The sequence below is a fragment of the Oryzias latipes genome, chromosome 12 (genome assembly GCF_053564925.1).
Source record: "Oryzias latipes strain Hd-rR chromosome 12, Olatipes_Hd-rR_3.1".
NCBI classification, from domain to species: Eukaryota; Metazoa; Chordata; class Actinopteri; order Beloniformes; family Adrianichthyidae; genus Oryzias; species Oryzias latipes.
The window spans coordinates 22,402,291-22,414,348 of NC_136248.1; the positions used below are offsets into that span (position 1 = coordinate 22,402,291).

Genomic DNA, 12,058 nt, shown 5'->3' on the forward strand with positions numbered 1-12,058 from the left:
TCAACAAATCAGACACAGCTGGTCGTCTCGAAGACCAGGAGAAAACTGAGAGGTGACCGAGCCTTCTCAGTCTTCGGACCAAAAATCTGGAACGAATTGCCCCTGTACCTCAGACAGATAAACTCACTCAGTATTTTTAAATCTGCTCTTAAAACATATTTTTTCACTTTGGCTTTTAACTGAGTTGGGATCCGGACCTATTTTATGTGTTTTATGCTTTATATTTTTATGTGCTTTTATTAATTTTTGTATTGTTCAGCACTTTGGTGAACCTTGTTCTGTTTAAAGTGCTTTATAAATAAAGTTGAGTTGAGTTGAGTTGAGTTGAGTACAGTTGGAAAATTGTCATAACAAGTAGATTTTATGTTGGTGCCTTATTGGACTGATTTTTTGAAAGTATATATATATTTTTTTAAATCTAAAGACAAGTCATCTTCCAAGCGAACAGCTACAACCAATCATATTGAAGTAGAGATTTTGAAAGCATTTTTTAAAATTCTTTCTCAGAGTTTAAAATAATTTATAATTACAAAGAAACACGTAAGTACATTTTGTACAAGTGAAACCGTAAATAACAAATGGCTGAAAAACCTTTTACAAAGTAAGTTTACTTAAGTAGTTAAGCTACAAGTTTTAAGTTAGTAACATTTGTAGATGGTTTGTGTGTGTATTTTCTGCCTATTGTACTGCAGCATTTATAGTAAAACGTGTTGTTTTATTATATCAAAAGAACAAATGATGACATAAAAATTAGTAAAAATCCTCACATTCAGTTTTTCCTTACTGCACCCCACTCATGTCCAACTTTCAAGGGCTCCAAAAAGGAGTTGCATCGGGTTTGGTAAAGCGTCAATAGACTGCATTTTGTAATGCAAGTCCAAAATAGACTAAACTGTGTAGCTGTGTGAGACATAAACCAGAGAGAGATGGAGAAAGGAGAGGGAATGGATAGCAAGGGGGTGGAAAGAGGGAGAAAGAGAGAAAGCGTGCCTGTTCAAGACACACAGCTGATTTATAATTTGTGATTCATGTGTCACTCAGTTTTTCTTCGATTTTCAGGGCTTTTGCCTGCAAGTAACACGTTTTGAAACTGATATTTTTTTCGTTTTGCTCCCACGTTTAATCAGAACCAAGGACAGCGCCGGTTTGCGCACCGCTGGCGCTGCGTCAGGACGCCTTTTCCACACTTTGAGACATGACACGCACGGAGACTCACAGAGTAACGTGACAACCCGATGATCCAAACTGTCTCAAACAACATCTGCTCTATCCAATTTCGACGTTTTGATCCCCACGCTGGTGCCATGTCTGAATGTTTGTAAATGATCGCCTGAGCGCCGTTGGAGATTTTTACGCATGGAGCGTAATCAAGGATTGTTTTGTTTTAGGGCATGACTCTGCTGGACACTCTCCGAAGGAAGAGATAATATGTCGGGGGAATTTACCGACCCTAACGAGGAAGGTTCGGGCGGGACAGTCCGTTCTGCCGCCTCCAACTTGAGCGGTTTCAACAGCTCCAACAGCTCTCAGAGTGACTTTGGCAGATCGGATTTTGTAGGAGACGGAGCGGCTGTTGTGAGGATTACAATTTCTGCCATTTACTCTCTGGTTTGCGCACTGGGTCTGGTTGGGAACTTACTAGTTTTGTACTTAATGAAGACGAAGCACGTGTGGAGAAAATCCTCCATCAACCTTTTCGTAACTTGTTTGGCGCTGACTGACTTTCAGTTCGTCCTGACGCTGCCGTTTTGGGCTGTGGAGAACGCTCTGGACTTCACCTGGCCTTTCGGCAAAGCCATGTGTAAGATCGTCTCTTATGTGACAGCCATGAACATGTACGCCAGCGTTTTCTTCCTGACGGCCATGAGCGTGGCGCGATACTGGTCCCTAGCCTCTGCGCTGAAGGGCAGGCGGCGGCGGACGCACTGCTGCTCCGCGCGCTGCATCAGCCTCATCATCTGGTTCGCCGCTGTCTCCGCCGCGCTGCCGCATGCCGTTTTCTCCACCACCGCCACGGTTTCCGGGGAGGACCTGTGCCTCGTTAAATTCCCCGAAGCCAATGGAACCGCGCAGTTCTGGCTGGGACTCTACCACTCCCAAAAAGTGCTGCTGGGTTTCGTGGTGCCCCTGGCAATCATCTCAGCCTGTTACCTGCTGCTTTTACGCTTCATTACTTCCAAAAACATAAACACTTCCAGCGCCAAACGGCGCGCCAAAGTCACCAGGTCTGTCACCATCGTAGTTCTGTCGTTTTTCCTCTGCTGGCTGCCCAATCAAGCGCTGACTGCCTGGGGTATCCTCATCAAACTCAACGTGGTTCCCTTCACGTATGACTACTACACCATGCAGGTGTATGTGTTCCCCGTGTCCGTGTGTTTGGCCCACTCCAACAGCTGTCTGAACCCCATCCTGTACTGCCTGATGCGGCGTGAGTTCCGGAAAGCGTTGAAAATTTTGTTCTGGCGCATGGCGTCTCCAACCCTGACCACCATCAGACCCATTACAGCCACTACAAAGCCAGAGATGGACGATCAAGGGCAGGTGCTGGTCCCAATAAACGCGCCAGCCACGCCGCCTGTGGTTTTTTCCCCCCTGGGGCCGTCATTTACAATGACAGACGAGACCCGCCGCATAGCGCAACGTAATCATGGGAGATTTCTGTATCCATGCGCATAAACCATCGCAGCTTGAAAAGTTTTGCCAAACAGTTTATTCCTCCTGAATCATGTTTGCTCTCCAGGAGCAGCAGCATTTCACTGGAAAGATTGTTTTTAATGTTCATTCAACCGTGTCAAAAATGTCTTATGTGGCAGTAAAATGTGTCTGTGAACATTCTGAGTGATCCAGGTCAGCCTGAAGAACAGACTCCAAGTGCGTTCAGCAAACTGTGAGGTTTTGAATGACATCCATCACTGAAGTGCCGCAGTTTCCCCATGCTCCACTGAATCAAAATGGATCAAAAGAACCTCCCTGCATGGTACTGAGTATCAGGGATCTCTGATGAAGAACGTTTAGTTCAAAACTGAGGTGTTAGTCCAGAAAAATGTAATGACCTGTAAAGAAAAATACTTCATGATGAATGATAGCATCATATGTTGCATCTTCTGACTATAACCTACAATAAAAGCTAACTCAAAACACATAAATTGAAGGTGGATACTCCACATAAAGAGAAATTTAACAATTTCTACCTACTACTAGTATTAGAGCAAAAATAACCTCACTTCAATTAAAACCCTGAATGAAAAATGTAAGAAATAAAAAGAAAACTTGCATAAACAACAATACATTTAATCAAAATCTGAACGAATCAAATGCTTTCAGGTATTTTATTTCATCTTCACAAAACCCATTAGAGAGAACAAATCTGCAATGAATATTTTAGCTTTTGCTTGAATTCTTTACATTTAAAGCAAAACAGAAGTGCATGAATAATATAAGGCATGCAGTGGAGTAAAAATCTGAATGATTTGGTTATATCACAAGAAATACGGTTTTTTTCTTTCTCATAAATATATATATATATATATATATATATATACATATATTCATGTAAGAAAAAAAAGATAATAAACACCAGAGATGGAGCTGCAAGTGTTCAGATTCAGATGATATGCTTTCTTTTATGTATAAGTCATCTATTCGTCAAAAATACTTCAATTACTTCTAATGGACCAGTAATCACCACATCCAAGCAAACTGTCAAATGAGAACAATCAGCTGCATTAACACTATGGATCTTTTATTTTAAATGATACTAATAGTCTATTTAACTGTTCAGATTTCCTTAAGATGCCTAAGAGATTTAATGCATCTTGTCAAAAAGAAAAAAAACTATTTGGAGTCCTGCAGCGCATCCTTCTGTCATCATTTGAGGTCCTGCTGAGATGAAACAAAGGGGAAGTCATGCAAAAATTCTCATGATTGTGAATTGAGACAATAAAACTACAAAAATATTTAACTTCCTGAATTATTTAATTATTATGTTCAAAGCAAAATGACTATTTCTGCAGATGCAAACAGAGTAATCCTATCAGAAATTATCAGCTAATGGCCACAGGACCTGGCTATTAACCGAGTAAAGCTGAGCGACCTGTTATGTTGTTCTCGACTGAGGCACGGTCTAACACACCCCACTCTAGCACACGGGGTGAGTGTTTCATCTGCCGGTAAATTCCCATCTGAGGGCAAAAAAAAAAAAACGGAATAAAAATCAGGATTAGAAATTCAGATGCAAGTGTTCCCCAAGAGAGATATGCAAAAATCCTAATATTTCTCCCACACTGCTGAAGAAGATCCTTTGATTTGGTGGAAATTGAATAGAAAGGGATTTGAGATAATGTTTGTTTTTGCTTTCAAATCTTTTAGGTTGCACGTTCTGGGGGAACTTTGAAAGTTACTGTGGCTGTCGTCGTCAACATGGAAGTGATACAAGTCGACAAAAGGGACAGCTTTGAAATGTCAGTGTGGCGCTGATCTTTTTGAGTACAAAGCCCAAAAGCAGACACAGAGAGATGCTCTGTCATGAGGAGCAAAGAAGGATAACCATGCTGCTATCCCTAAGAAACATAGGGTGGTGTTCAATCACAAAGATTACACCAACCTTTTTTTTTTTTTAGGAAAACATGATTTCTATTGTACACTAAAGTTTATGACTGAACCTTACCACTATTACCACTATGTGAACAAGAAACATTTTAGACCAAAATCAAAAAAAATGTATTTACAAAAAAGTGATCTTTATAATTTTATGTATTTCCTAAATTTTCTTCTGCATTCTGTTCATCTTAGCTTAAAGGAATATCAGATGTAAAAATCCTTTCTTTTTTTTTTTGGTCAACACAATATAACAATCAAGACTAAGCTGCAAATCAATGTTATGAAATTAAACATTTTTGAAGCTGTTTGCAAAACCCTGTACTTTTATTTGCCTCATGACAGTAATAACAAATAAGGATTAGAATTACGATTAATTGTCACTCTTTCTTCAAGGGATTTATTTAATAATTGCCGTTTGTCTTTATAAAGAAAATATTTTCTGCATCCTGCTGGTCTCCATAAAGTAAGTGTGCTTTCAGTGTGTCAGAAGAGGGATGTTGAAACTAGCAATCCTTTATTTTCTTTTACATCACGCTAAGTCATATATAATAAATGAAGCAGATGCTTTACTCAGTTTGCCATTTGCTCAAATCAGGATATCCATCTACCTTTTGTCCTTTTTTTTTTCAAATCTAATTGAAATCCCAGTGGAGACTCACAGCAGAACAAGAGGAAGTGCCAGCCGCTCCATCTCCAACAGCTATTCAAGTTACAACCTATTTTATGACAACTTTTTTCATGTATGAATTAGAATGTGAACAAAGTACCTTCATTTGAGGGGGGAAAAAACATAAAATAGTCAAACAAAACATTATATATTAAACCATGTCATTGTTTATTATGTAAAACTAGGCCAAACCACAAATGCAGTGTGCAAAATGAGAAATTCCAAATTTCTTCTTGACATAAGGGGTAGGTAAATGTCATGTGCTGCCATTCAAATGTGCCTGGTTAATTGGATATCATCACTTCTCCTCCAGGGAAAAGGGATTCTTTTATTTTCATCCGTCAGGAAAAAAAACTAAATTCATTATGCAAAAATTATTATTTATACTTTGAAGACAGTTGTCTAACAGTGACAGAAAGAACACATCTTGAAGTTAGATATACTGTAAATATTAAACATGCCAGAAAGAAGGTCCTAATTTACTATAAAGTTCACAAAAAAGAACACGATTACCTGAAAAGACAATTCAAAATAGTATTCTTCACACCAATCAGACAAACAAGTAACCTCTTCAAACCAATACCCTGAGATGTATTTGGTGAACACATTTCAAGCAAGAGTAACACCTCATGACATCTGTCATGCACAGTGGTGGAATGGTCCTGATGTGGGCTTGGGAAGTCCTGGTTGCCTTAAGGCGGCTCTGCTGGAAATGTACTTGAATTGTAGAACCAAGTGAGAAATTAATGATAATACAGCTAAAAGAAAACAGAGGAGAGTGACCTCAACTGCAAAATAAATTAGTGCAGTGTTTTTCGACCGGTGTGCCGCGACACACTGGTGTGCCGTAGGAAATTGCCCTCATTAACTGATCTAAAAACATTTTCCATCTCCAGGATATCAGCTCTTTGTTCATCCAAACAGGCCCTGATAAAACACTGAGTAGTTAGGAATATGAAACTTTTTTCTTTGTGTTTATTTGATTCTATTAAAGGCATTTTGATAAGAATGACGGTACCACGATTTAGCCGTGGGGTCAGCTGTTTTCGGAAAAGTCCCCCCTTTAACTGTCTCCGCCAATCATTCTTGGAGGCTTAATCACACGTCATCAGTCTGACCAATCAGAAGTGGTTAAAGTCCTCCTTGTTCCAATTCTGCTCAAAGTCGCTCAGTTCCAACAAAAATACAAGCTAAAGCTCATATTTAGCCGTGTAGCTTTCCACATAATCCGGTATCAGACTGTGGAAAAAGTGAACAAAACCCTGAAGGTCAGAGAAGCGAGTCTGTCTGCGTTCGGCGGCTGTTTGCACTACATCTCCCATGATGCATTGGGTTAAAGTGACAGCGTCTCAGCGCACAATGAGTCTTCCTTTGACGTCTTGAAACCACAAAAAACACATATCAAACAGTTTTTAAATCTTCTAACCTAACTTTTATTACATCTTTTAGAAAAAACAGCTGCAACTTCCAGCTTTTTCTGCCACAATTATCACAAAAATGCATGTGAGATTGCGAAGGGGCTGTAGATCAATACAGACTATGAGTTTCTCCTTTTTTTTTTAAATGATTGATGCTAGTGTGCCGCGGGATTTTTGACAAGGTTAAAGTGTGCCGTGGCTCAAAAAAGGTTAAAAAACACTGAATTTGTGAATAAATAAATCCCGAAAAGAATAAAAACATAAAATAAAACAATTGATGTTTTAAAAAGTAAAAAGTGAAAGTTTGTAGAATTATTTGATGTAAAAATGTGTAAATAAAATGTTATGTGAATAAATGAACATAAATCTGCATCAAGTATGTTTAGCTGTTCAAAAACATTATATTAAATGCTAGCCTCTTTTTGTTTTTCTCATATTTTTGCCTCCTATCTGTTTTAATATGTTTTAGTGATGCCTTGAAATGATGGACAAAAGTCACCATCATATCAGCGATGTCCCATAGTACCTATCTTTTCCGGTTTCTTCTTTGTTTCATTTTTTAACATTCAAAATGTAGTTTAATATTAATATGTGTTTTTTTGAAAAAACTTTGGAACAAGCGATTCCAAAGAATAAGAGCGAATTTGCCCTGCAGCCAAACAGAGGCGAATTCTCCATGCGATTCACACGGGCCGTGAAGGCATCCTTTCATTACATAACAAATCCCATGGAAGAAATAAGGCAGGTGAGATCTGACAAGATGCAGAGTTTAGATTTGTTTTGGTCCAAACTTAACTGCAGTAAATATGCAAGAATATTTATAAATCCTGAAAAAAGTATGCCGCATCCACATTGCTGTTCATGAATATAAATGATTTTATATACAAAATATGGCTTTGGAAACACAGAAAGGATAATATGTTGCTACACAACTGTGGCTTCTGTTCATATTGAGTCTAAAAACACAAAGCAGCCCTCAGATTACACATAGATTCATACAGTTTCATTTTTGCAGGAGACTCTGCAAAATGGTCATTTGAAATACTTCCAAATTTAAGAAGCGGTTTGTTCAAATTAAGCTTTCTAATAAGTTTTATTTCACAGTTTTCTCTCTGCAATGTAGCATGAACAATCCAAAATTAAACAACCACATGTTTGTCCGGCTAAAAATAAAACATGCAGCGCTGGTGGTTTAAATGTCCTTTAGGAGAGAGGAAAACAACTCTGCTATCCTTCACAGCTGACTAATAATGGATCTAAGCAGCACAACAGGCTCAATTAAGAATTTCACCAGGTGAATGCTGAAGTAACCAACCCTCCAGTATCCTGCTGCACTTCATTTTCGTGACCGTGTCACTTCACCAGATTTTCTGAAAGAAGAAGTTTGGAGTGTCTACCAGAGGGAGCGTGCCAAATCGAAACGTTTATTTCAAGGAGGATGGCTGAGGAGCAATTGTTGCAAAGAAGTCATACTCAGAAACACAGATTTTAGAAACACTGCAGCAACAGATGTACCACAAAAGCTAAACAAGTCTTGTTCGGTCTCCTTGAATGACCTACAACAATTTTGTTAATTCAAGTTGAGTATTTGCCACTAAAGATTCCATTTAATATGCTTTCTTTTTTGCTAAATAAGTCATAGCTATGTGTGATAAGATGTGCATTCCTGCTAACCTAAGTTTAAACGGGGGCAAAATGTGTTGCTTTTCTGATCTAAAAAAAAAATAAGGACAAAAAGACTAGTTCTATAATCTGTTTTTCCGTTAAAGTATTTACTTTTGTGCACTTGTGTCGTGCTTTTATCCCCCAAACACAGCAAGATAACAAGGAATTATTGGGTGCTTCTGTCGGTTTGAAGACCCACATCACCTCCTCTGAATTTTAGATGAAACAACTTTAGCTTGACTGTAATGACTGACTTTTAAATAAATTAAAATAATATTTTTTCTATTTGAACACAGTTTTGCTTTTGTTCTTTTATAAGACGAGACATAAAGTATCGTCAGAGGAGTCTAAAAACAACATTCCAATTTCTAACCTGACTTTAGCTGTAAATTTCAGTGAACCTCAAGTGGCTGCAAAAACAAGAATTCACTCTTGAGATGAAGAGAAACCCCAAAACTTCTCCCAGGCAATGATTAAATAGCTAAAATGTCATGCTTGTTCATCAACACTACATATTTTTACATGAAAATAATTGCTTTCGGCATTGAAGGGTATATATTATGGAAAAGAAAATCATTTTTATTGCCTGTGAGCATATAATTGGATGGTTTGAAATGAATACTAAATCGGACTTCTGCATCCTTGATACTGCAGAGGGAAGCTCATTTTTTACACATACTTTTGAAAGTGTTATTAACCTACAGTAGTCCTCTTAACAGAAAGCTGAATGTTTTCTTAGAAAAGAGGAAATTAGACTGTGCCATATGTTTTGTAGTTAAGAAATTAATTGTTGGAGGAAATTCTTTGATTTTTTTTTTAAGTTTAGGTTCTCATGAAGTGTTTTTAATTAAAATCCATCTTTAATCGGAAAATCTTAAATACATCTTTTTACTAGACTGTAAATTATTACAATTTGTTCCAAATTATGAGTTGGTTAGTGCACTTTTTCAACTCAATGCAAAAATGTTTCCCCTCTATTGCATCCTTCATTATCCATTCATCCGTTTCCCAAACCCGCTGGATTGCTTTCAGGGTCATGTGGCCGCTGGTGCCTATTCCAGCATCCCAGCCTCTGTTGGGTTTAGGCAGGCTGGCCTTTATTTTGTCTCAGGGCCACACAATAACTTACACACACACACACACACGCACACACACACACACACACACACACACACACACACACACACATTGGGATAATTTAGAGTAATCAATCAACCTCTGAAGCAAGTTTTTGTTTGGTCTGTGGGAGGAAGCCGGAGTGCCCGGAGAAAACCCATGCAAACTCCAGGTGGGGTATGAACCAGGGTCTTTAAACTACTGTGCAGCCCACACCCCCATTACCTTATTTTAAAAATGCTTGTTAAATTTAAGGGTTATTATCATATAATGTTTTTATTCAGTAATAATCAGATCAACCAATTCAAAAGGTCATATTGTGTCTCTAAAAAAATGTTTTAACATTCTTTAACATTAGTTCTCTGCATCCATCAATAATCTAATTTCTGCCATTTAAAAAAAATGTTTTTTTTAACTTGTTAGGACTACAAAGTTTGATCTGTTGCTGTGATGAGATTTGCCACAGAAACACCCAGCACATATATTATATTTTAAACTAAGTTTGAATATTTTTTATAATCAATCAGTAATATTTTGCATTTTTTAGACTTCTTAAAAAAATCATTGGTTACGTTGTTTTCCATGTTTTCCAGCATGAAGCAATCTGGTTTGAAGCTGCAGGATAATTCTGGCTATTTATATTTGAACAATAACAATGTATAAAGAATTAGCTCTGGCCTAAAATGTTTGCTGCATGATGTCCAGCTAGCTGCTGGCAAAACCTGAAGGCCTCAAATGTTGGATGATGCCCCCAAAGACTAAGCGAGGAGACAAACACTGATGGGCTCCCAGTTGGACACTAAACAAACTTTGATACAACTGTTGCAATCTACACCCCGAAGGCAACGGTGCATGTTTAAAACTCTATTCTGAGGGAAACTGTAGCTTTTAGGGGAAGCAACTATAGGTTATTTTGTGCGTGACATGCCTTTATCATACAAATTATTTTAGAGACTCTGTTGATGTGATGGTTTCTGATTAAAACAAACATTTATGTGCCAGAAAATTGGCCATAATCAATACGTTTTGCTTATTTTTTTTCTCATCACAAAATAAAAACCACGTTACAGTACTGATGTGTAGTGAGTGTGATAAAAGACTTGAGCTAATTTGTCAAGTTTAAACTTTTTATAATTAAGAAAAGTTTTAAATTCTGTATTGTTTTAAAAATATATATTACTGTCCAACTGTCCCGTCCATCCATCCATCCATTTCCAATACCTGCTTTATTCTGAGCAGGGTCATGGGATTGCTAGAGACAAACCAGCTAGTGACAGGTAAAGGTGGGGTACACCTTGCATGGTTCGCCAGTCTTTGCAGGGCCACACCCATGGGACAATCACCAATAACCCAAGAAGCATGTTTTTGGGCTGTAAGAGGAAGCTGGAGAAGAAAATTTGAGCGTGCACAGAGAAAACACATAAATTCCACACTGAAAAATCCCAGCTGGGATTCAAACCAGAGCCTCCTTGCTGTGAGGCAACCACTACACCACCATGAACTGTCTAATTGTCCCATGTGGCATTCCATAGATCTAATAAATAATAATAAATATTTAAATTTAAAAAAGGGTCCTTCCCCAAATAAAAAATATGTTTACTCTATTAACAATGCAAGCTGGAGATTAAACGTCAGCTGTGCCTGTGTCTACTTTAAAGTCAAATGCAGCTTTTTGAAGCTGTTACACCCTTTACACTTCACAGGAAACAATGTAATTTATTATTAAATAAAAGAGAGATAACAACAAAAAAACAGAAGAAAAAGACTGTGATTGGGTTGAGGTGATTTAGGAAGATCGATTCATGTCCAGCCAACTTTCCGCCTATTTTATGTAAGAGAAAAGGATACATCAACTTAAGCAATGTTTTTTTGGTAATTTGTCACAGTTAAAGCATTTTAGTGCAGCATATTTTGAACAATTGAGTTGATTCCTGCTCAGCTATAACCGGCTCTGTTTGATTTTTGTAACATTTCACCAATTGTTCTGTGGAGGTATTAAAGTGTAATCAAGATTCTAACTGTTCTATTGCTATTTTGTAATTCTAATGTAATTTTGATGTCTTTTACTGGCACATCCATTTGCACAAGCATGTTCAACAGAAACAAAACAGCTGTAGCTGACATCAGGCTTTTAAATCCATGATCAAGAATTGTGATTTCAGCAAAGGATGTTAACTGAATCTCCATCACCTTAAAAGTTTTTTTTTTCGTCTTCCACCTTGCTTTCAATTTCAATCTCTGTAATGCTTCCTCCAACATGAGTGTTGTGTCCTGTGAAAGATGTGCATTTATTTAATGTGTAGAGAGACCAACAATATAAACTGCTGAAGCGTTTTTAACTACAGTTCAGGAAGCTGCAGCATCCAGAACCCTTTGGTTGCGCACAGTATTGTTTTATCAAGTGCTATATCAGACAATCTCTTTTTTTCCAAAGGCTACAAAAAGCCATCTGTTGCATGTTAGGAATTTCTTACTTTTCTGCTCTATTTTCAAAGTTTGTTTGCCTAGAAGTTTCTTTAAGAGGTCAATAAATGTAATTATATTGGTGTTTACTTTGATAAGAAAATCAAAGTCGTCAAAGACGTCGCTGGTT

General features: G+C 37.7%; 1 protein-coding gene across 1 annotated transcript; it reads left to right on the top strand.

The window, feature by feature from the left end:
* The first annotated feature begins 1,007 nt into the window (after window positions 1-1,007).
* Window positions 1,008-2,835, top strand: rxfp3 (relaxin family peptide receptor 3). The gene is given in 2 exon segments (XM_011481717.4): window positions 1,008-2,578; window positions 2,581-2,835. Coding segments are annotated over 2 exon segments (1,215 nt in total). The 5' UTR covers window positions 1,008-1,428; the 3' UTR covers window positions 2,646-2,835.
* Window positions 2,836-12,058: the final 9,223 nt, after the last annotated feature.